General features: G+C 33.4%; 5 protein-coding genes and 1 non-coding gene across 6 annotated transcripts; 2 read left to right on the top strand and 4 right to left on the bottom strand.

The window, feature by feature from the left end:
* Positions 1-2,713: 2,713 nt before the first annotated feature.
* Trnae-cuc (transfer RNA glutamic acid (anticodon CUC)) lies at positions 2,714-2,785 on the bottom strand. Its single transcript has one exon. It is a non-coding gene; the product is annotated as a tRNA-Glu (tRNA).
* Positions 2,786-4,244: 1,459 nt separating this feature from the next.
* Positions 4,245-6,126, bottom strand: LOC134283761 (uncharacterized). The gene is made up of 4 exons (XM_062766243.1): positions 6,035-6,126; positions 5,648-5,806; positions 5,173-5,321; positions 4,245-4,906 (listed from the first exon to the last, which is right to left on the bottom strand). The coding sequence occupies exons 2-4, from the start codon at positions 5,790-5,792 to the stop codon at positions 4,283-4,285; spliced, it is 918 nt and encodes a 305-aa protein (XP_062622227.1). The 5' UTR covers positions 5,793-5,806; positions 6,035-6,126; the 3' UTR covers positions 4,245-4,282.
* Positions 6,127-8,695: 2,569 nt separating this feature from the next.
* On the top strand, positions 8,696-14,075 carry LOC134283758 (3-ketodihydrosphingosine reductase-like). The gene is made up of 10 exons (XM_062766239.1): positions 8,696-8,812; positions 9,697-9,786; positions 10,466-10,525; positions 10,622-10,687; positions 10,922-11,017; positions 12,035-12,226; positions 12,391-12,474; positions 12,674-12,757; positions 13,299-13,400; positions 13,637-14,075. The coding sequence occupies exons 1-10, from the start codon at positions 8,711-8,713 to the stop codon at positions 13,745-13,747; spliced, it is 987 nt and encodes a 328-aa protein (XP_062622223.1). The 5' UTR covers positions 8,696-8,710; the 3' UTR covers positions 13,748-14,075.
* Positions 14,076-15,122: 1,047 nt separating this feature from the next.
* On the bottom strand, positions 15,123-17,055 carry LOC134283757 (ribonuclease P protein subunit p29-like). Its single transcript, XM_062766238.1, has 6 exons — positions 17,030-17,055; positions 16,770-16,834; positions 16,399-16,613; positions 16,105-16,182; positions 15,620-15,786; positions 15,123-15,288 (listed from the first exon to the last, which is right to left on the bottom strand). Exons 2-6 carry the CDS (start codon positions 16,824-16,826, stop codon positions 15,152-15,154), a joined length of 654 nt encoding a protein of 217 aa, XP_062622222.1. The 5' UTR covers positions 16,827-16,834; positions 17,030-17,055; the 3' UTR covers positions 15,123-15,151.
* Positions 17,056-17,082: 27 nt separating this feature from the next.
* LOC134283756 (protein preY, mitochondrial-like) lies at positions 17,083-18,762 on the top strand. The gene is made up of 3 exons (XM_062766237.1): positions 17,083-17,187; positions 17,901-18,021; positions 18,502-18,762. Exons 1-3 carry the CDS (start codon positions 17,151-17,153, stop codon positions 18,653-18,655), a joined length of 312 nt encoding a protein of 103 aa, XP_062622221.1. The 5' UTR covers positions 17,083-17,150; the 3' UTR covers positions 18,656-18,762.
* Positions 18,763-20,322: 1,560 nt separating this feature from the next.
* Positions 20,323-21,886, bottom strand: LOC134283754 (coactosin-like protein). Its single transcript, XM_062766236.1, has 4 exons — positions 21,756-21,886; positions 21,434-21,516; positions 20,919-21,076; positions 20,323-20,711 (listed from the first exon to the last, which is right to left on the bottom strand). Exons 1-4 carry the CDS (start codon positions 21,827-21,829, stop codon positions 20,598-20,600), a joined length of 429 nt encoding a protein of 142 aa, XP_062622220.1. The 5' UTR covers positions 21,830-21,886; the 3' UTR covers positions 20,323-20,597.
* Between the last annotated feature and the right edge of the window lie 1,544 nt (positions 21,887-23,430).

Below are 23,430 nucleotides of genomic sequence, written 5' to 3'. Positions count from 1 at the left end.
AATTACGTGAAGTAATATAATAGATATATATATAAATTATAACAAAAAAAATTAATTAACAATGTGCTATTTATAACCAAATAAAGAAAAAAAAATTGAATAAAGATTTAAAAATTGAATAAAGATTTAAAAAAGAAATATACATGGATTTCAAAAATAAATATATAAATATTATGTACAAATGAAATGGCTATTAATTTTAAACGAACACTATGGCGTCAATACATTTACTAAATGAACAAAAAAATAATAATAAAGTTATGAATACTCCCTGTTTTATATACATGTACATGGAAAAAGATCTGCTAAAAATCTATAGGATAACTATAGATTAAAATAATCCTGAAAAAAGGAATCACTTCAGCTAATGAGGTAACAGTGGCTCCCTGGAACTAGGGCACGAAAATTGTAAATATTAACAAATTCATCGTCAAAGAAAATGACATCACTACTCGGTTTACTTTTATGACACAGTTCTAAGAATGTCTCCGCTTTGTCGTACCCACAAATAATAACTGATCCCTTTTTAGCGTACTTTCCCGGAACGACAACAATTTCATCATTATGGCACGAAAATACCTCCGTAAGATTCAACTTCTCAACTTCCAAAAGAATCGTCTCTAAATTCATTCTTGTTGGTCTAATAGCGCTTATGATGAAAAGTTCACAATACAGGTCTCTTTTCCAACTGATCAGTTGCTCTTTGGATATTCTTGATGATAAAGTTTTATCCGATTTATGGTATATTTTCAGGGTATTGTCCCAATCAAAAACAACTCTAGACTTAGGTTTGATCATCCATTCTTCTATCTTATAAAACTTTTCCTCATCATTCTCAGAAAGACTACAAGCCTGCATTATGCTTTTGCAAAGCAGAGCTTTTGATTCATCTTACTGAGATTGTTGCTATTTTGATGCGTTACGGAAAACTTAACATCGTGATCGTAAACAGGAAAACCGAGTACAATTACGGAAGCCGAGAAGCACAAATATCTCATATACCGGTATATATGTCCTGAATTATAATTTGTTGTAACCCATTATTTCTAACATTCTTAAATATCACAAAGTCGAAGAAATTATATAAATTTAGGGCACCCGCATACATCGAGTAATTCTACAATTATTTAATGCCTGATCCTTAAAATGCAGGTCTGTTTTAACAGGCATCTGCATGTCTTTTTTTAAATTCCCACATTTTGACTGTTTTTGGTTGTAGTTATTCAAAACGATGCACAAATATGTTCTGACTTAGCTGCAGTTTCTACACTTACTTTTGAAGATTCTATAAGTTATGTATAAACTATTTAATAAATTGTTTTGCTTTGTGGGGGAACCATTCCTCCATAGTTTTATTTTGCGAACTTTTCAAAATTAAATATCTGTCCCATTAGATACATGTATGTCATCACCTTTTGCATTATATTTAAAAAAAAATACCTTAGATAAATAGCTTTCAAATTTATTATATATAGTATCGATCATTGGACCATTTATCCAAAACTTTCTGGTTTGAAGGAAACCAATGAGTTCAACCTGTAATGATTATTGCGTTTTTTTTAAATCTACATTTACCGGTATTATTTTTAATTTTTATTTATTTATTTATCTATTTATTTATTTATTTATCTATTTATTTATTTATTTATTGTGACTATCAAAAGAATTCGAAACAATTCCAGTTCATTTGAAATTACTTCAGTTTGAATTTAATGAAGTTGGCATTCAATGCATTTGAAAACGCAAAAATTCCGACCCTGTCCAAAAATGACAGAAGAAAATTTGAGAGTGTCAATACTTCGCTCTTTTCGTCTCAGTCACAACAAACTCGATGCTGCACACACTGTGCGATCCATACTTAAAATCGATAAGCCTGGCTTTTTGCCTCACTGATTTTTTTTTTAATGAATGTTTTGAAATGAAAGCGGTACACCTTAAAACTTATTAAATTTTCTATAAACCAGGTTAATGTCCTGAAGGGGAGCTCTAAACACTATTGAAAAATATTTTTTGGTCCGGCGATCTTTGAGAAAATTCTATCAAAGAAAGTTGTACATATAAATGAGTTTATCAATTCATTTTCAACATAGGGTATATGACCGTTCGACTGCCTTCATTAACTTTTCTTGGTTTAATTGAATAAAAAGAGTACTTTAATCTATTGCAAAGTTAGTCATTCGCTATATATAGATTTTTTGGTCCATATCATGTAAGGATTCATCACTCTTACTGCATAAAATTACCATTGAATAAAAATCTCAAAGTATAATATAATCAATATTAAGCTTAAGGAAAAATACTAGTAACCTAAACATTTTTTCTTTCAAAATTCAAATAAATATTTACTTAAATAGTTATAGATGTCTCTCTCAATAAAGAAGTGAAGTCTCTTTAATTAAATATCTATTTTTGTCAAACCATCAGTAAAATTTAGTGAAAATTGTGAAAATTTAACTGATTGTTCAATATAATTTTTATTTTTAAAAAAAAGTTGTAGAAAAAGTTTTACATTTTATACACGATTATAGAAATTTCTAATTTCGATTAATTCTAAATTAAAAAAAATTTGATTGCAAGAAATAGTTATTTAAAAAAAACCAACGTATGTAACATCTTTTGTAGGCTTGAGATGCGAAAATGTGAATGTATCCTTATCAACATAAGTTCCTCAAATCTCAACAAGGAAACAAGGATGGAGGAGAAAAAAAAACTCTTCCCAGACGGGGAATCGAACCCCGGCCGCCGCGGTGAGAGCGCGGAATCCTAACCACTAGACTACCTGGGAACTTGTATTAATGTGATTTAAATACCAAGTAGTATAATGCAACTTATACATCGGTGTCATATATGCATTAAAGGGTACATATGTACTATAAATAGATCCCTTAATGTTTATGATTTTACTATCGCACAGATCACAGCCACGTAGCATCGTTTTTGAAAGGGGGGGGGGGGGGGCAGCCAGAGAAATTTTTTTTGACTTACCTGAAAAAGTTGACATGCAAAAGAAAACAAAAAAAAGAATTTGCCCAAACTCGAAAATCTTATTTCTTTGGGGGGGGGGGGGGGGGGGGGGGGGGGGGGGGGGGGGGGGGGGGGGGGGGGGGGGGAATAGAGGCCAACTTCTTTTAATGACAATTACTTTCGGTACTAATTTCTCTGATTTCTATACTAAATTTTCCTTGATATTAACTTAGTGTACTATAAGGTGAGTGGGGTTGGGGGGGGGGGGCCACCAGCCTTTCAATGAACATTTCCAATAGTAAGAGTAATGTTGGAAAAAAAAGTTGGGGGCCAGGCCCCCATACCCCCCCCCCCCCCCGTTGCTACTTGCCTTTATCATGATGAGAATGGGTTGTAGTTTTAATATATCCACTTTGGTCAACCAGATATCATTATGGAAAAGGGTCGGTCTTTATAAGATTATTAATTTATATGTATTTTTTCAGCCTATATGAGAAATAGGGATTTTATAACATGAAGTTTATTATTTGATCATAGACTGTTGCATCTTTCTGCAAGACTTTCATATTAAGGGGGTTTTAACCTAAAAATCTTTTGTTAAATTATTTTGATCTGCAATTGATATAATAACTTATAAAATTTTAAGGAACGGTACCAATAAAACTGAACAAAAACGACAAAAGTATACACGTACATTTAACTTTAATTTTACTTTTTGTCTTGCCATGATTTGAAGCATCGTCTCAAGCCACGGTCCGGAGTCCGCATATATAGCTCTCTCCAGATGGGAGAGGAGCGTACATTTTGGCCGTGGTTTGCGACGATGGATTTGAAGATACACTAACATTTCTTTCCGTGTTCAATAACATTTGTTGATATAGAAACTGTAGAAAATTCAAATATTATTTTTTGATTGTACTAATTTGAAACTACATGCTATTTTGCGGTTAAGCCCGTATTTTCAATTCCCATGATTAAGTTGTCTAATTTTGCTACAAAGGAAAGTGAAGTGCTATATAACAACAATTACCCCCCCCCCCCCCCCCCTAGTTCCGACGCCTAAAGATAAATCTTCAAAGAAAGTACTGAATTATCAATAATTTACAAGTTAAAAATTTCCAACTTTATATTTAAAAAAAATCCACAAAAACAGCAATTAATATTTATTTTGAAATTGTTTTAAATCGTTGTTGACTTTATACAGGATGTTGTTTCTGAATAAACAAAATCACAAATGCATCGCAAGCGTACAAATGTACGTCCTCGAAAAAAAAATCAAATTTGCTGAAATATTCGAATGACTTTAATGATTAACTCATCAAAACAATTTTATCAAACGCCACCAAGATACTCGAGCCCGCTTGAAATTATAGATGCGTGTTATGCCTCCACTGCCATTGTAGAGAGACCTTGTTCTGGGCGAAAGAAATACTATCTGGGTACTGTACGGTTTTATTTTTAGCGATACTCTGTACACACCAACCTTTCCGGAGGCCTCGAAATATTTACTTTTGTACTTCCGGGACCATCTTCCGGATCTCCATCTTCCCCTAGACCGCCTACGTCGGCTTCTTCTTGATTTCTTCCCCCATTTCTTTCTCTTGCTTCTATATTTTCTTCGCCTGTTTTTTCTTAATTTCTTCCTCCATTTCTTTCTCCCGTTTCTGGACCTTTTTCTGCTTCTTCTAACTTTTCGCCTCTTTCGTCTATAACCAGATTTTCTATATTTCCGTCTTACTTTTCCTCGACCATTTTTTCTTGATTTTCGCACGATCTTCCGGTTATATTTTCTTACTTTTTGACCACCATACTTTCGGACCCATTTCCTCATTTTACGCGCCCTTCTCTTTCTGTTCACGTACTTCCGCCTATATCTGCTCCTTATCCTGTACCTTCTTCTGCTGCAGCGTCTCCGACCACATCGATATATCGATGGAACTTTCTGTTGGAAATATATGAAATATCATTTACTTAAGTTTCAAATGTGGAAAAAAAATTAATTAGCGGGTTATAAATTGGTTAAAATTCAAATATTCGTTGATATTTCTCCACTAAAATTAATTATGTCTTTGTTCGATAATCTGCATAACTACATTTTTTGGGGGGGGGGTTACATGCTAAAAATCTTATATTCAGATTATCAAATCACTCTTCTACAAGATTATAATACCTGACAAAAATATACCGAAGGAGAGAAAAAAAACTCACATAAGTTACACTTGTTGGCTTCAGGCTAAAAAAGATCATCGCTGCGTCATTTGCGTCACCTTTGACATTGTATTTGTTGACGCCTTGTTCGCTGACACGGGTTAGCTGAGCTTTCCTAAGGTCCGTGAGTTTGGAATTGCTTCTCCTTTCTGTATATAAAAATTTTCACATATTCAATATTTTTATGAGCATTTTGAGCCCTTTTGGCTCGGTGAATATTGCAGTGCAGGTATATATATCTATTATGGTTTTTAAAAAAATTTCGAAGAATTTTACTCATGAAAAAAAAATTCTTGCACGGGGAACTACTTGTATTTTCTTCTTGAAGGTTTAGACAGTTCCGAAAAAACTATCAAAAAATTTTTTTTTAATAAAATACTCCAAATTGTTTTCTTTGGGAATTCAAGGATCGTCGTCATTACATTTCATATGATACACTTTATAAATTATTTAACATAATGAAACAATACTTCACCTAGAAGAGTGTAGAATTGGTTGTCCAGCACAAAGTCTGTACGCCCCGGCGAATACCAACGTTCATCAATGACCAAACCATCAGATTTGTACAGGAACAAACATGGCAGCACCGCAAGAATCAAAATGACAAACTTTCCTTGCATTTTTTGGTGTAGTCCTAAATTTTAGATATCAATTTTGAAATAATTTTTAAGAATAAATCAACTTCATTTTTTTCTTTACACATAACTCAAATGATATAAGAAGATATCACAGTGCATTTAAATTTTAAGCAGAAAAATATCGTATCTCGTCGTTTTTTGAAATGTAATATACATGTACATTATTTTTTTTTAATTAAAATACTTTTTAAATATGTTTTAAAATTTTGTTATATCAAACCTACCTCCTTCCTAAAAATTCATAGGATGAAGAACACTCAGATGCCCCACCAGAGCGAGGCTCGGGATGTCTGTTTACTGTGTGGGTTGTATGAAAAGAGCAAATTGCGTGAGTTTGAGGGTATGGTTATATACTCAGAAACAGGTGTAAAACGCGATTCGTTTCAGGTTTCAATTCTGCGCAGCAGCTATGGTGACGATTGGATTCTGTGTGACATATCAAAAAATGTAAACAATTTGGGAGAAAAAAATCGGTTACATGTTATCCAAACCTTGTAAGAACATACATGCAAAAGAACGTCTTCAATTTAACCCCCCCCCCCCCCCCCACACACACACACACAAACAGACATCGAAAAAGATATTAACCCCCCCCCCCCAAAAAAAAAAATGTTCGAAGTAATTGGCAAAACTTCGGAAATTCCATATTTAAAAGGAAAAAATTCTTTCTTGTTTCCGGCTGTAAAAATCCTTTTTTAACTTTAAGTACAGTACCGACCAGACCCAACCTGACACAAAGCAGTCCCAGAGCAGTCCCGGGGACTGCTTTCTGGGACTGCTAAAGCAGTCCCGCAGCGGTCCCAGAGCAGTCCCACAGCGGTCCCAGAGCAGTCCCACAGCAGTCCCAGAGCGGTCCCAGCAGTCTCAGCGGTCCCAGAAAGCAGTCCCAGCAGTCCCAGAAAGCAGTCCTAGCAGTCCCATTGGGCGGGGTTTATTAATTTAATGGGCGGAGCTAACTCAGAAATGAGATTTCCAATAAACAATGGAACTATAAAAGGCAGCTGATTTTTTTTTCTGAGCAGTATGCCAGGAATCCTTACAATGCGAAGATCATTTACATGTATGAGTAGTACGCGCATAGATTTGAAACAATTTGAAATAATATTTATTGAAGGAAGAAAGCTTACACACCTACATAAATGAATTACACTGAACATAATTATTTAATCACAATTATCTTGGGGTTTTTTGTGATTGATACTGGCTCCCATATTTATTTTCCATACAGAAAATTAAAATTAATTAATTTTATTTCACCAGAATTAGTTTTAAATAGATCTTATCATTATAGATCATGGCCGATTTCCATACTATCGGGATACTCTAAAGGCATTTTTTTAAGTATTAGGGCTTTTGAAAAATTCGTAGCTACTTTGCCAAGTAATATTTTTCAGTATTATTTTTACTGACATGGTAATAATTTAAAAATTATTGTTTTATTTGTGAATTGCATTAGTGACCAGTATAGAATCCTAAAATTATGTTCAACATTAATTAATCTTGAAGGAAATTTATACCCATTTCATTTATCTTATTATTGCATTACATTTTTACATAGATTGAAATTAGGGTCATTGTTAATTAAGCAGCATGTTCAATGATGTGTAACACTGATACTTGTACCCAAATAACACGCATGATTGATTTTCTGCCCAAAGGCGATTGAAACCGCAGGTGTTTATACCATTTTATTTATACACATTATCGGCCAGGTAAACAAAAGCAAAACAAAAAAGAAAATCTAATTCCCGGTATTTTTAACTGTTTATTTATTTATTATTTAAATGTACTATCTTAATAACTTATTTATAAATTAAAAACTAATTAATCGGTAAATTACCGTGTAATTGTTCAAATTACTTATATATGTTACGGAAGAATGGTGCAAATTTTTATTTCATGTCATAAATTGTTAGATTTTTATTTGAGGGTTGCATGGAATACTCTTTTAGCGTGGTACTTGTAAAACGTGTAGCCTTTTCAATCAAAAAATCTTATATCTAAATGAAATGATTTTTTTAATAGTGTCAAATGCAAGTTTTGGGTATTTAATTTTAGATTTAATAATAAAATAAAAGTACATATAGATATTTTTTCTTATGATCCTGTATTTTATTTTAAGAATAAAAATCTCCTCCTTACTTCCTTCTTTAACAACTTTATAATTTAAAATATTCTGTATTACATTTGTGTAAATATGCAGTCCCTAAAACTATAAATTAAGTATAAAACATGTAATCTCAAGTTATTAAAAGATTGTAAGAAATCCTTGCTTTTTTAATAGTTTAAACTCCTCTCTGCTGCAAGTAAACAAAACAACAGGGAGCCTGCAAATTCAGAATACACAAGGGGGCGGAGCTATCATGTCACTCAGAACCTCTTTCACACATGAGTGAACAAAGCAGTCCCAGAAAGCAGTCCCAGGGCCAGCTGGGACTGCTGGGACTGCTTTCTATAGCCGTCCCAGAGCAGTCCCATAGCGGTCCCAGAGCAGTCCCACAGCGGTCCCAGAGCAGTCCCACAGCAGTCCCAGAGCGGTCCCAAAGCAGTCCCGGGGACTGCTTTCTGGGACTGCTTTGGTGTCAGGTTGGGTCTGGTCGGTACTGTACAATAGATATTCAATTATACAGCTAACAGTTATATGTTTAAAAACAGCAGTGCACGTGGAGGGGGAAATGAAAATAATAAGATAGTATTCACAATCCTGGAAATTTCTGATTAACCAGTAAAATTAAATATTAGAATGCTATTCGTTATAAGTTTCCTCTATCTCTGTTCAACAAACATTTTGAATTATAGTCATTCCGGATTTTCTTTCTCTTCTCCTATGTGTTTAAATTTAGTGTGCAAATTATTTATTTCCGGTGTTCACATAACACTTTTTCACGCTGACGCTGGCAATGTACCTTTACTGTTTTATTTTCTTTCTGCTGCTCATAATATTTATAATTTCAAAACTTATATCACCTAAACAAATTAATATTAAAGGAAAACATGTTTTGGTAAGCTTCCCGTATCATTATCACGTATGTGAATGGCTATGAACAGGCACTTGTTTCTGTATTGAATTTCATGCCCATAGCATAATCATAACACTGTATTATTATTATACTATGGGTCAAACATTCATTACCGAAACAAGTGCCTGTGCTTTGAACTGATCATCTGATGAACAGATCTTAATCTGCGAGATGTCATAAGGACTAAAATTTTGTTCTGGTGTCCACTACGTTGTTCCAAAATTTTTAGTCCCTACTACCAGGTCTAGCACAGTACCCTGATAATTGATAAAGGTATATAGCTTAATGAAATTTAAAAGTCGAATTTTGAGTTGTGGGCACTGTGTCCACTCATGCATGAAAAGCACTCTGGTATCAAAAAGACGGCATAATTTGATAAAAGAATATCTCCTCACACGACATGCCTTTACACTGATTTCTTTGTGTTTGAATACTTTACATGCATGGGTGAATTTACTGACAACAACTCAGAACTCGACTTTCAGTATTTAATTTTTTAAAGAATTTTTTTGAATTTTCATTACATAAAATACCTTGATTAAGGTATTTGTAATACCTTGATAAAGCTATATAGCTTACCTTTATCAGGGTATTGTGCTGGACCTGACTACATCTCACTGAGATTAGAACAGACCTGTGCATGTATAAACAGTTCAGCAGTTAAACATTTTTAGCTACATGATATTTTTAATACAGACAATCACATAAAGTATTGAAAGTAACCTATAACATATTATTTGCTGAGCATGAACCTTAACCTGTGCAAGCCATAACAAATCTGAAGGCACATGTCAATTATTAGATTTTAGTCATCATTTACTACAAGTTTGAACTATAAGTTTGAATTTATATTCTATATTTTCTAGATAACTGGTGGATCAAGTGGCATTGGTAAAGCTCTTGCTATCGAAGCAGTTAGACAAGGGGCTAATGTCACAATCATTGCCAGAAATGAGGTAATCATAAACTAAAGCTACTGTGAGCACTAAGCTCACTAAATGATACCCCAAAGTGTAAAGGATGGACAGATGTACAGACGGACAGACATCCCAATCACTATATACCCTCCAACTAGAAAAAAATTTTTTTTTAATTAAACATTATTTTTCATCCATGGAATTTCAAATCCACTTTTGTCTCCCACAAATCAATAGGGATTGATTACAGGTGCAGATCCAGGAATTGAAGTTAGAGGGGGTGCCAAAAGTAGGCAAGGGGCATGGGGGCCGCCTTGAGGCCCCCAGTGGGTCCAGGGCAAAGCCCTGGTGAAGGCCCAGGGGGCGAAGCCCCCGGAAGCTCCTGGGTTCTAGAGATTTGGTAGGGTAAAAATGAGGTCTAACAAGTAGACATATTTACATTTTCTAGACGAAACTGTAACTTTGACAATTTTAGGGTGGACGCGTGCTGGGTGCACCCCCCCCCCCCCCCCCTTAAATCTGCCACTGGATTAAAATACAAGATTTCACAAGGACATTTTACTAGAAGAAAGGATTTATCAAAATTAAAGATTTCTTAAGAATATTTAGCTATATATATGACCCTGTTTAATTGTCTTCAAAGGGACATACTTAAATGGGTACACTTATACTCCTCATTCTTTACAAAAAAAATATTGACAAAAATGATATCTTGCAGAAAAGATTGGATGAAGCTAAACAAGAGATTGAAAGACAAATCAAGGACAGAAATTTACAGGTGAATTCATTTTTCAATAAATAATGATGAATTTGACAAGAAAAGATGCCTGTATCTCATCATACGTATAATTTTTTTTAAAAATAATTTTTAAAGAAGGTCTTAGCAATTTCGGTGGATATCACAAAGGATGCAGACACAGTGAAGAATGCTGTCAATAAGGTAAGCTGTAACACAGGTGTAGGAGGAAATTATTTGTAAACTGTAGATCACCAAATTTCTGTGACTCTTACAGTTTTTATTTTCATGAGATAGATATTTCATATTTAAATGTGAAACAAAATGTTTAACCATCTGGTAATTGCAAAGAGTTTAAACAAGAAATTTAAAAAACAGTTGATTTTACCCATTGATATGGAAACAGGATTATTTTGTCAGATTAAATTACTTTTGTAGGCAGAGAAGGAGCTGGGACCTATCACCATCCTTATCAACAATGCAGGGAGTGCTATAGCTGGACGGTTTGAAGAAACATCTGTAGAGCAATTTCAGGTACTGTAAACCAACTTTTATTCGCGACGACTTTATTTCACGAATAACCTAGGGTAAACTTATTCGCGACGATTAATTTTCGCAATATAGCCTTTTTGGATCTGTTATTAATAGACACAGAGACCTTAAGGACCGGTTCGCGGCGAGAAATATTCGCTATGCCGAGGCTCTCGCGAACCTCACGAAAATTTCTCGCACGCAAATAAAAGTTGGTTTACTGTATCTCTCCCACTGATTATTTCTAATGGCTGAGTTAAAGGAAAACATCAGAAAAATCAATTAGGACATTTTGAAAAAAGGCATTTTAGGAAAACAGATTGATATGGACTATGGATCCAAATATCAACAAATATCAATTTTGTTGGTATAATTAATATTCTTTGTTATCTTCGTCTTCTGGCCCAGTGATTTTTTTTTCAGCAGTCTACATTTTTTTCTAAATTCTGAATTAAAGCACTCTGGAAAAAGTTATGCCTTTCATTGAAGCACACATATATACACTTTGTATATGTATTAGAAAAAATTTAAATTGACCCCAGGTTTTTGATGGGGCAAAAATGTACACACAATTTCCCATCAATGTTTTGATAGGAAAACTTAAATGAAATAAATTTATTGTATCGTTTGCCTACAATGAGATGAATAAAAAAATATTTTAAACAATGAGTTAAGTGTACATATATACTCAATTTATAGTGGAAGGGGGGGCTTCCAATAAATACTGTATAAGTGGAAATTTTAGTGAGACACAAATTTAGCGATTTCTACTTAAAATCTAGTATTTTATTTTTAGCAAGAAGTAATTTTAGCGATTTTAAAATGCTCACTAATGAAGCTATTACAAATTAAACCCAGTTTATTTTTTAGCGATATTTAATTTAAGTGATCTCAGAACCGTCGCTAATAATGCCAAAATTAAATACATGTACTCACCAAAAATTCTGCTTATACAGTACACCTTGTATATAAACGTAAAACGTGCTGATAAATATTTCTAATTGATGATTTTTTTTAAAGCGCATGATAGATTTAAATTTCGTGGGAAGTGTGAATGTCACCAAGGCTGCCATTAAAGACATGAAAGAAAACAATGCAGGGAGGATCGTGTTTATTTCTTCTCAGGCAGGACAAGTGGGTGTGTTTGGATACACTGCCTATTCTGCGTCAAAGTTTGCTCTCAGGGGATTCGCAGAATCTCTTCAAATGGAGGTAAAAGCAAGACACGCCTCAGTAATTTTCAAAAAAGTTACATTTTTATGGTTTATATAATGGCCATTTGCATTTCAACTAGACAGTGATTGAAACATGAAATTAATAAGGTTTTTTTTTTTATTGGTTTTATTTACCGACATATTTCAATAATCTTGGTACAGGTTAAGCCTTACAATATCTACGTTACTATGGCATTCCCTCCTGACACAGATACACCAGGTCTAGCAGAGGAAAACAAGTCCAAGGTTAACACCTAACTTTGTCTTCATCTTGCAGATTTCTTTATCGATTATCTTATAAAAAATACTCTAGAAATGAATTTTAAATAGAACTTTATAGTGTTGAAATTTACCAAAGAGGTTATATTGATGCTAAGTGGTAAAAGAAATTGTTTTAATCCAATGTTATTTCCATTAAAGATGTACTTGACAATTTCTATTCTAGCCCAAAGAAACCGTGCTCATCTCGGACACTGTAGGTCTTTTCTCACCCTGTGATGTGGCCAAAACAGTCTTCAGGGATGCAGTGGTCTGTATTACCTTTCACTGTTGTCAGATATTAGCTACAATTTATACTTTTCAATTCTAATACAGTAAACTATTTAAAAAGGCTGGGGTCAACCATCAGATAAACTTAATTTTTTAAATATATATATGATATCTTTAGCTTTTAACTATCATTTGGCAAAGAAAAAATTCATACATTTTAAGATTTGAGAATATTTGTGTATCTTTATATGGAGCTCTTCTTCTAAGGGAGATAATGGCCACAACCACCCAGTCCTCTTAATCTGACAAATGTACAATCCATTTCACTCTGAATGTCAAGTTGACTCAACCTTTATTTTTAATCCCAGTTTACTATTTTCCCTATTCTGTACTTTACTCAGTCTGATCTCCTGTCTATTCTGATACAAAATTTGGCACCATCTGCATGTCAGATTAGATAAAATGTTCTGTCAACTTCACTGTGCATCTTTCAGTTTGATGCCAGAGAGATCTGGTTTTGTAGATACATTGGTTGATATTTTTAGTAACTACATTGTACTATATATGTACTATTTGTACAGAATGGCAGGTTCCTGAGTTATGTAGGTATGGATGGTTGGTTGCTAAGCAATCTGTCCAGTGGAATGTCTCCAGCCACCTCAATTGTGGATTTACTTCAACAGGTACAATACATTTTATTTTATCATTTTATCACATAACCCTTTTTTTTTATTTGATAGATTCCATGATTTTCCAATGTTTCTTTGAAAAAAATCATTTAAGTAACTTTCTTTGTTGTGTTTAAAAAATGTAGATGAATCAAACATATTGACTTTTCTGCTGAAGCTTTTTTGTCTGCTTTTAAAATGTGGAATTCCCCAATAACTATTTATAGAACTTCTGTTTTTATCAATTTCAGGTATTTACAATGGGGATTTTCCGCTTTGTTTGCCAGTTCTATTTGTTCCATTTTGACCGCATTATACGGAAGTGTAAAGAAGAAAAAGATTCCAAATTAAAATCATCTTAGAATCTTAATGTAATAGAAATCTTTTAATTTTGAAGCAATTAAGATAATCACAAAATGCATTGCTGATACAGGGATATGTATGATAATTTTAAAACTGCTATGTGACTGCAAAGCTTATACATATGTTATTTATTGAAATAATAAGAATATGTACACTCTATACAAATTTTGATATATATACTTTTTTCATTTTTATAGAAAAATAAAATATGGCATCATAGTAAGAAGTCTTTCTTTGTGGTCATAATTGTTATCTGCCCAAAATCTTCGAAATTCATAATTTGTTTAAATAAGGTTCTGACATGCAGTGACCTAATTAGCCCTTTGACAATAACTTCTGCAGGATTTAATAAGTTTTGGCAAAGTTTTTGTTGATAAATAATTTTATGACTTAATGTATAAGACAATTGGGTTCAAGTCATGTTTCACCAAAATACATGTACATGTAATATCAATTTGCCGAGCATGCAAAAGAGTAGTACCCCAGTTTCCCTGAAATGGTCTATAACATTTTTGGAATTTCAAAGTCATCCTGAAAAAACTTATTCTAGAACTTCAGTTCAAAAGAGTATAAATTCAGCCTGGATCAAAGAAAATTTAGTAGGACTTTTGCCAGGCTAACCTGTGAATCTTCCCTTATCTTTCTTTTTTATATCACTTTACTCTTCAGTTATTCTACATATATACTGTACAAGTTCCTCTCCCCTGTTGACAAACCCCTTGTCAAGTTTTGTTTAAAGAAAATTGTTTTGTTTACAGAAAATTGTTGTAACACAAGTTTAAGTCCATCCTTCCTACTGAAAACCCAAATATTGTAACAATTGGACAAATATTTGTAATGAAGCATTGGTATTGGTTTATCTGCTGGACAGCTATATGTACAGAGTATTATGTCCTGACAAGGGCACTGCATAGTAGAGCATGCTCTCACAACTAAGTATACTTATAGAACAAGGCAGCATTTAACATTAATGAAATCCTGATGCAAATTATGTCACTTTAGTTATGCACGAGGTCGCCCACATGGTGCAGTGGTTAGAGTCTACTCCAGGGTCACAAAATAAGAAGTTGATTCATGTCTTAGGTTTGAATCCCACTGTGGGACGTAGAGACTGGTCCTTTGGATGAGACTGTATAAACCGACATCCCGTGTCACAGAAGGTGCTGGCACGAAAAAGATCCCTCACTGCTCAATGGCCTGGAGTACCAAGCATACAACAAAATTTGCAGCTCTCCATCGGCAAGTGGTGGTGTATACATATGAATGAAAAATTCTTGAGAGGACGTTGTTTGGGACAAACTAACCCACAGACACACAAAAGTGTGCTGCTATATCCCCTTTGATTCCATTACAAGGCAATAAACTAATAAAATTAAATTTGAATTTGCTTTTAGAACATTTATTTATATTGCAACATATTTTTTGGGTTTAAACTTATGTGTTGATCTCAGCACTGGGTGACAGCAGAAATTGTTTCCATACAGAGTTATATAATGTCCATCAATTTCAAACATGAAAACACTGTTTCTCTTTGGAATACCTAAAAATATAATGAAACAAGAAAATTACAATTCCAGTCAGTTTTAAATGATAAAACTCAAGTTTACTGAGGTTATACAATGCTAGAAATATGCTAAACATACAGTCAAACCTCATTATCATGAACTCAATGTGACTGAGAAAAAGCTTCAAAATATGCAAGGATTCTAAATATTGAAGTCAAAACATTAAGAAAAGATGGTTGGTTCATCAAAATCACTATAATATATCCAAGCTATTCCAAGGGATATTGAAGTTTTAGATATTGAAGTTCAACTGTGTTTTTTTAAAAAAAATCATTTATTACTTTCTTGTAAAATAAGGGCACTTACATTTAACTTGATTCTGTTTCGTAATAATTTTGAAGGTATTCTTTGTTTCCATAATAACAAGACCAGTAGCACCAATGTAAGATGGACAACAGGATTTTGATACAGTTAAAAAACAGCCATGAAAGTCTCCTTTTAATATGTTTTCACAGTTGTGCTGATCAAAGGATCTGAAAAAAGAAATTAAAAATAAAGTATGCAGGTGTTGTAAAACTAAAATCTAGAGGCCACCTGTCCACTAATGAGAAGGATTTCACATTTCATTTTCGTCCAAATAAACACATGCGTTAAAATGTCAGTTAACTTTTTTCTTTATCTGGTAATCAAATTAAAGGAGAAAAAGTGATGTGAAGATGTATATGTTAATAAATTAATGCAGTTGTTGTTAAAGTGGTGAAGTCAAAATAATGAGTCCTGTAAAGTCCATCCTTTATATTTAATTGAATTAATTCATACAAAAACATTGCTGGACAGGTTCCCATTCTTACTTGTTTTTATCTGTAAGTCCCAGTGTTTGCCTCATGTAATCTTTCCACAGTTCATGCATGGGAAGGTAGGTCTCAAATCTTCAAAGGTATAAAATATATATTGTAATAGAATTCAGTATTTTAATTAGCAATAATACAAGACAGACACTATTACTAACATATACATGTATCATTCCTTTACCCTAAAATTTGTTGCTTTATACTAGTAGCGCAGACTTTTTAATCTGGGAACAAAATTTCAATAGTATCCTCCTAAATGACAAGAAAGTGAATTAATTTCATGCAAATTCCTACTTCTGGCCTTCCTTTGGCAGGTCAAACAACTTCAACTTTCGTCGTGCTCGAGATGTAAGGCTCCTTTTCTTTGACACTGGCAGTGGCTTTTTCTTGGGGCGCTTATTATCCAAATTCTGTCTGAAGTGTTCAAGATTTTCTATTTCCCCTTTCCGTAACCGTTTTCTTGGAAGGTTTGCTTTTAAAAAGTTACTAACAAAGTCCTCTTTTACTGTCTGCAAAGAATAAAACCTCAACCATCATGCTGAATATCTTTATAAATTTATAATATGAACATGATGAAATTGAATTATTATATTAAAAAAAATTTTGGAGTTAAATTGCATTTAGAGATAACTCATTTACTGCTTAGAAGAATAATAAAAAATTACCTTTAAACCAAAGGTTCTAGCCTCTTCGCACACTTTGTTGTCTAATGGTGAGTACATGTTATATTCTACAAGTACAAGCAAATTTTCTATCAGCAGTGCCAATATTTGTGAACGTGCCTTTGATTGTTTTACATAGAAAACCTATCTTTGATTGTAAAATTGAGTTTTAAAAGTAAAAAATAGTTAGTCAAAAAGTTATATATACAATATAACGAAAAACGAACCAACACAGGGATTTAAAATTAAAATTTAACCCTCACTTGTAAAGTTGCACTACACTTCTTTATACTGGAACTCTTCAATAATGAAGATAGAAAAACTGGGGAATAGGCTAAAATGAGGTGCAACTGAGAAGAGAATTTCTCAATTACTTCTGAAAGAATGATTTTTAGGCAATTGTTATCATTTATTGGAAAAGGTATAGAATATTATGGTTTTTGTAAAGCTATGTTTGTGTTATTATAGTTTGATTATGGAGTACTTGGTGAATAATTTGTGTTTCGCCTTGTAGTCCTTCAAACGAAATGATGTATGGAAACCTGTAACAGCAATTAGATTCTCCAAAACATTTCCCCTTCTTTTTTCGTTCCTTCATTTCAGTTGAAACATGACTGAAATTTGCCGACTCGGCGTTAAACAATATGCATTCAATCAATCAATCAATTCTTTCTTCATTTCTTTTTTTCATTGCCCATGAGATGGCAAGTCCAGGGATGATCAACACCAAATATGTTTTGGATAGGAGGAAATGTAGTACATACTAGCAGATTAAGAGGGGGTCCACCCGGTCCAGCCCCTTTTTTATGTCCAAAATATACATAAGATGTAATAAATCTTTTTTAGTACATAAATATGTGTCCGTGCCCCCCCCCCCCAACCTAAAAGTTTCAAGAAGATTCCTGGATCCGCCACTGATATATTATGTACCTGGGTTGGGAATCTCGAACTCGTATTTCACTATCCAGGTCAGCTTTACCCACTGAGGTATCTTTCTGATATCCATGGTCCAAACTTTCAAACTAAGGTAAAGAATTTCAGGAAATAAAATTACACGTGGAAAACCATGACATTAATTTGTGCTCACATGAAATGTTTAAGGCAATAAATTAAAGTATTTTTTTATTTGAACAGGTAGACGTGTTTTGAACACCTCAACTTTACAGAGGTTTTCCACTTCATGTAGTGTTGCCAACTCATTTGATGAAAACATTCTTAAAATTCTTGTGTGTCCACTCTCTAAAAAGCCATTAAGGTATTGTTATACGTTTTTGATGAACATTTTGAAAAATTAACAATATCCAGATAATTTATGCTAAGTTATACTTTCAATAGATCGCAGAGACTTTCTTATACCGTGAAGGAAAAATGTGAGTGTCAAGGATTGGCGGATTTTGTGCTTATATACTAGGTGCATAAATTAAAATATGCATTTTGATAAGATTAAAAAAACGGTCAGTTATTGGTCAGCAGTAAGGTCACCATACCGGAAACGTGTGGATGTACATGTATACAGAAATACACATCGTCACATGTTCTCCCTACACATTCACACATAACACAACGTGAACGTGTTTGATTAGCAATGCGCGTCAGTGGTATTTTCAAATTAAAAATATAAGATCTGTAACACTTTATTCAGAGATTTATGAAGACTGTTAAGATTTGAACAAGGTTGTATTATTACATGTACATGGCTGGTTTTGATGTAAATTTCACTTTAATATTTCCACAGATATGACAAGGAAAAGAACGAGTTGATTTGTGATGAGATTGGAATTGCATATCCGATTATCAACGGAATACCTAATCTTGTGCCACAAGATGCCAGAATAATTAAATCGGATGCTGAAAAAGACAATGTAGAAACCACAAAGACAAAAGAATGAAACAACTTCTAGACTTTAATTGTATAATAAATTCTGCCTTATTTCCTGTTTCGATATGTAGGATAATGTTTGTAGTTTATTGTCAATAAATGTAATTTTTTGATGATGTCAGCATTTTTTGATACTATAAATAGATTTTTGTGGTAAACAGGCATTTCTTTTAGCTACTATAATTTTACAAGTATACTAACCGTAAAACCCCCTAAAAAGACGTTTGTGTTTATTTGAGCCGTCAAATCGCGGACTGACCTGAATATGATCCACATAATCTGTGTATGGGATACCCCTGCCCATGCACTTCATTATACTACCATCACCTAATCTATAATCCACCCGAATGCAGTTTACTACAAACGTTTATTAGGGAGTCTCTACACTGAAACCGACTTCCATCACGTTTGGCGATTTAATGCCATTATAAAGGGCTCTTTGCTTCTATAATTCAATCATTCCGTAGTTAAACGGTCTGTTCTGTTATTCTGCGCTACCCAGGAATAGCTTAATATGCTAAAGACGAGTTTGTTCTGGAAGATGCTAAACATGCATGAACTACAGAAACCAATAAATAAAGAGATTTTATGCCGAATGAAAAAAAGATGAAGACAACGCCAGTGATCAATCTATGAAAATCTATATACTATATAAATATGTGAAGAGACTAAGCACAAAACGCGGACGGGACCCCTGGAAATTTCAGGGGTGGGATCAGGTGCCATGGCAAATTAAGCATTCCCTGTTGACCAGTAACACCCGCCGTGAGCACTTTGAAATTATCAGGTATAGACAGAACATTCCGTTGTCAAACTTGGGGAAAATATATACATGTATATATAAAGGTCCAACAATTGGTATGAAAAAAAAAACCAAAATAAGAGCAATTATATTTGCTAACAAGAACATTATAACGACCAGAAAATTTACGAAATGCTGACTTTAAACGAGATTGCTGAAGTCCATGTAACATCAACTTAACCCCTAGTAGTCTGCCTAGGTTTAAAAATGGATCGTACTCGAGGCATGTTCTTGATTATCGAAATCAATATATTTGGAGATATATACACCATATACATGTGATATCAGGATGTAACTATATAAATAAAGTTGACGATGGAAAAGCTAGTCTAAGATTCATCTCGTTTTCCATACAATTTAGTTGTTAGTTGGCCTTATTTATCTATAGTCAGTAAAACATCCAAATATGAAATAGATATCGTAGACCCCGTGGAAGTAACTATTAATTGATACCGGGGTAATACTTTGTCGATATATCTAATGTCGAGTTGAAGGCCACATCATGAGTTTTTCTTCTTGGCATGCTTCATAGAATATAATAAATATGATGCATGTATTTTGCTTCATGAGAATATTAAAACAGGTCAGCTAATAAAGGAGCAAAACTAGTGCTCATTTGAATTCCAATAGTTATTTGGAACATTTGGTCTCCAAAGATTATAATATTATCGGTATTACACAAACACCAGGGGCCCGTTTTACAAAAAAAGTCGTAAATTGTAAGTCGTTAGTCTTAAATTTTTCGATCGAACAACCAAATCTTTGTCTACAATCTTTTGTAAAACAGGTCCCTGAGTCTTGTTTTTAAACAGTATAGTAGTTTTAAATGAATTATTTTGCAGTGATAATTTATTAAGTTTCCATATTTTATTTGTCATTCAAAACATCCGTAAAAAATACTGAAAATGTATACAAATATATAGGCCAATAAGACCAATGGAACGATTAATTTCGTTGACAAGTAAGTAATATCTATAGTTGGTTTTAAGTAAAAAGAGTATCACTAGTTCTGTCCCTAAAAATGAGTAAAAACGGTATACAGGTGTATATAAATGTCACTAAAATATGAGACAGGTTGAATACACCGTCCATCTTCTTCCTGCTCTTTCCATCATATTAATTGGTCTATTGAAACTAGAGTCCTATGACGTCAGTCTCGAGTCCCCGTTCCGTAATTAGCACCACCAGCCTTCATTATTTCTTCTCTAATAAAGTCTTCATTTAGTTCTGATTTTTCATTAATCATGAGTTCTACGGCATAACTCTGTAATTAAAAAATGTAAAATTTTACGTATCATAAATGAGTAAAATATACAGTGTATACACATGTATATTGTTGTGCGCCATATAGTTGTTGGGCGTTGACGCTAAATACAATGTATACGGGTATGTCAAAAATATTTATCTTTTAAAAAAAAACAAATATATAGGTGATATCGATATCGATATCGATTATGATTAGATTACGTACACGTATAACTTCTTTGACTAGGGATTTGTCGGGGCCCATCCTCGCCCTTTTTATTCCAGACACATTTTTACCCAACCACACAATTAAGGCAAATTTTGCTCTTTTGCTGAGTTCATCGCCTGCTACCACACGTAGAAAAGCATAAACTCGATCGTCATCTGTGGAAAAAAATACTTATATACAAATGGGAAGTTTGGTAAATTCTTGATTAATTATCATTGGTTAACATTAAAAGACCCTAATCATTTATTAATTTCCACGGTCGCGTCAAAGTGCTCTATACCCTTTGATTTAAGAGAGAAAATGAACAAATGAAAATTCAATTGAGTTCTCGTGCAATGAGAATGTACGTCGTATATATAGAAAAGGATGTGGTATTTCATTGTTCGCACATTCCTGTAAAGAATGCAAAGTTGTTATAATTTTGGAGTATTCTTCTTATATATGTCAATGTTACAATTCCGGGTAATTCCTTTTATACATGAAATTGTATTTTAAGGATGTGATTCACTTACCGCTAAAATTGGACGCAAATTCTTCAAAACTAGACCCAGTAGCGCTCAATACAATATTTGACCCATCATACTTCATTACCGCCCTGGCAAAAATTAATTATGTATTTTTAAATCCCATATGTGTTTTTTAAAATGAATTTTTAAAAAGGAATTCAAAGTTCATTTCAACACCTTCGGTGCTTTACCAGACTAATCACTTAGTCATCGGTTCGTCGCCGGTTTTCAATGTGATCATTTTAATCCTTTAAAAGAATACTAAAATGCTTGTCAATTATTGAATTGTGAGAAATTTGAAATGAAGATTAGTCAGTGACTGACTTACCAGTTAGTATCATTGCTGTCGTTTCGGACCTCTTCATAAGCGTCTCGAATTGCCTGTTTGTCTATCTTGGCCATTTTTCTATAAAAATGTGACACCGGCTTAGTGGGCGTATAAACGTGTTTACCTGTATAATACCATAAAAGGAAGTGAAAGAGGTGAGAAATTGTCAGGGATGATCTCAAAATCAGTTTGTCCTGCGAGTCATTATTATTAAAAATATTTTTTTTCTAAAACAGATAGATACATATTACACTTTTATTTGAATTAGATTATAGAACAAAATATTTTTTTTCTAATTTAGAGCCCCGAACAAACGAATATGAAATGATTACGATAATCAGGGGAAAAAAATGCAATAAATGGATTCTAAAAGTGGTAGTCGAACTTATATCCATAGTTCCCTTTCTAAGGAAGACATTCTTTAAAATCATATGTCAGTTTTGAATATTTTTAATATCCCGAAGAACCAAAATGAATTTGAACTACCATATATATATTGGATTCCGAAAATTCATAAGAATCCTTACAAAGATACTTTGCGGGTTCCAGTAAATGAACTTCAACCAATGTTCTTTCTCTTTACTCCTCACTTACATATTGACAGTAGTGAAGGACAAACTTCAAGAGTACTGTGCAACAATATATTCAAGAAGTGGTGTGAATCAGATGAGGATACTCAAAAATTCCAAAGAACTTTTGGACAGTTTGAAATCACAAGAATTTACCAAAATCAACAGCTTATTAAAAATTTACGACTTCTCAAATTTATACACAACCATTCCCCATGATAAATTAAAGTCCAGGTTTTTTTTATCAATGAAAGCTGCTTAAAAAAATGGAACTTGCAAATTTACTTACCTGGTCATTACATGTTATTTGCAAAATTATTTTGTTAAAACACATTCTGATTGCACACACAAGTACTCTGAAGTTGACATCAAAAAGATGCTTGAGTTTCTGTTTGACAATATCTATATGGTTTTTGGAGACCAGGTCTTCTAACAATCTATTGGAATCCTCATGGGTACCAATTGCGCTCCGTTATTAGCAAACCTATTTCTGTATTCATATGAAGCAGAATTCGTGCAAAATGTTATACGTGAAAAAAGTAAAACACTTGCAGAGGCCTTAAACTCGACATTTAGATATATCAACGACGTATTAAACAATGATAATTTCCCTTCTTATGTCGACAAGATATATCCTTGTGAGCTTGAGATAAAAGATAACACAGAGTCTGACACATCTGTTTACTTGGATATTTTACTTGAAAAAGACGTTAATGGTGATCTAACAACCAAGCTCTATGATACTAGTAAGTACTTCCCTTACTTATGCAGCAATATCTTCATCACCTGCATACGGAGTTTATGTATCTCAGTTGATTCGATACACAAGAGCATGCTCTACGTATGAGCAATTTCTAAAACGAGTTAAATTATTGACAAACAAGTTTATGAAACAAGAATATCAGCAGTCTCGTTTAAAAGTCATCATTCCGTAAGTTCTATGGTCGATACAATGACCTCCTCAGCAAATACAGTTTATCATTGAATCAAATGCTGACTGATGTTTTTCGTATTAATTGTTAGTCCATTATTTATACACTGAATTGACGACATAGGCGTCGGAAAGGGGTGGGGGATGGGGGTGGGCTTAGCCCAGCCCACTTCTT

This window comes from Saccostrea cucullata, unplaced genomic scaffold (genome assembly GCF_032062105.1).
Source record: "Saccostrea cucullata isolate Sc308-1 unplaced genomic scaffold, CSIRO_AGI_Scuc_v1 ctg5048, whole genome shotgun sequence".
Taxonomy (NCBI): domain Eukaryota; kingdom Metazoa; phylum Mollusca; class Bivalvia; order Ostreida; family Ostreidae; genus Saccostrea; species Saccostrea cuccullata.
The sequence above is the reverse complement of the archived record's forward strand: the minus strand, read 5'-3'. Positions and strand labels throughout refer to the sequence as shown.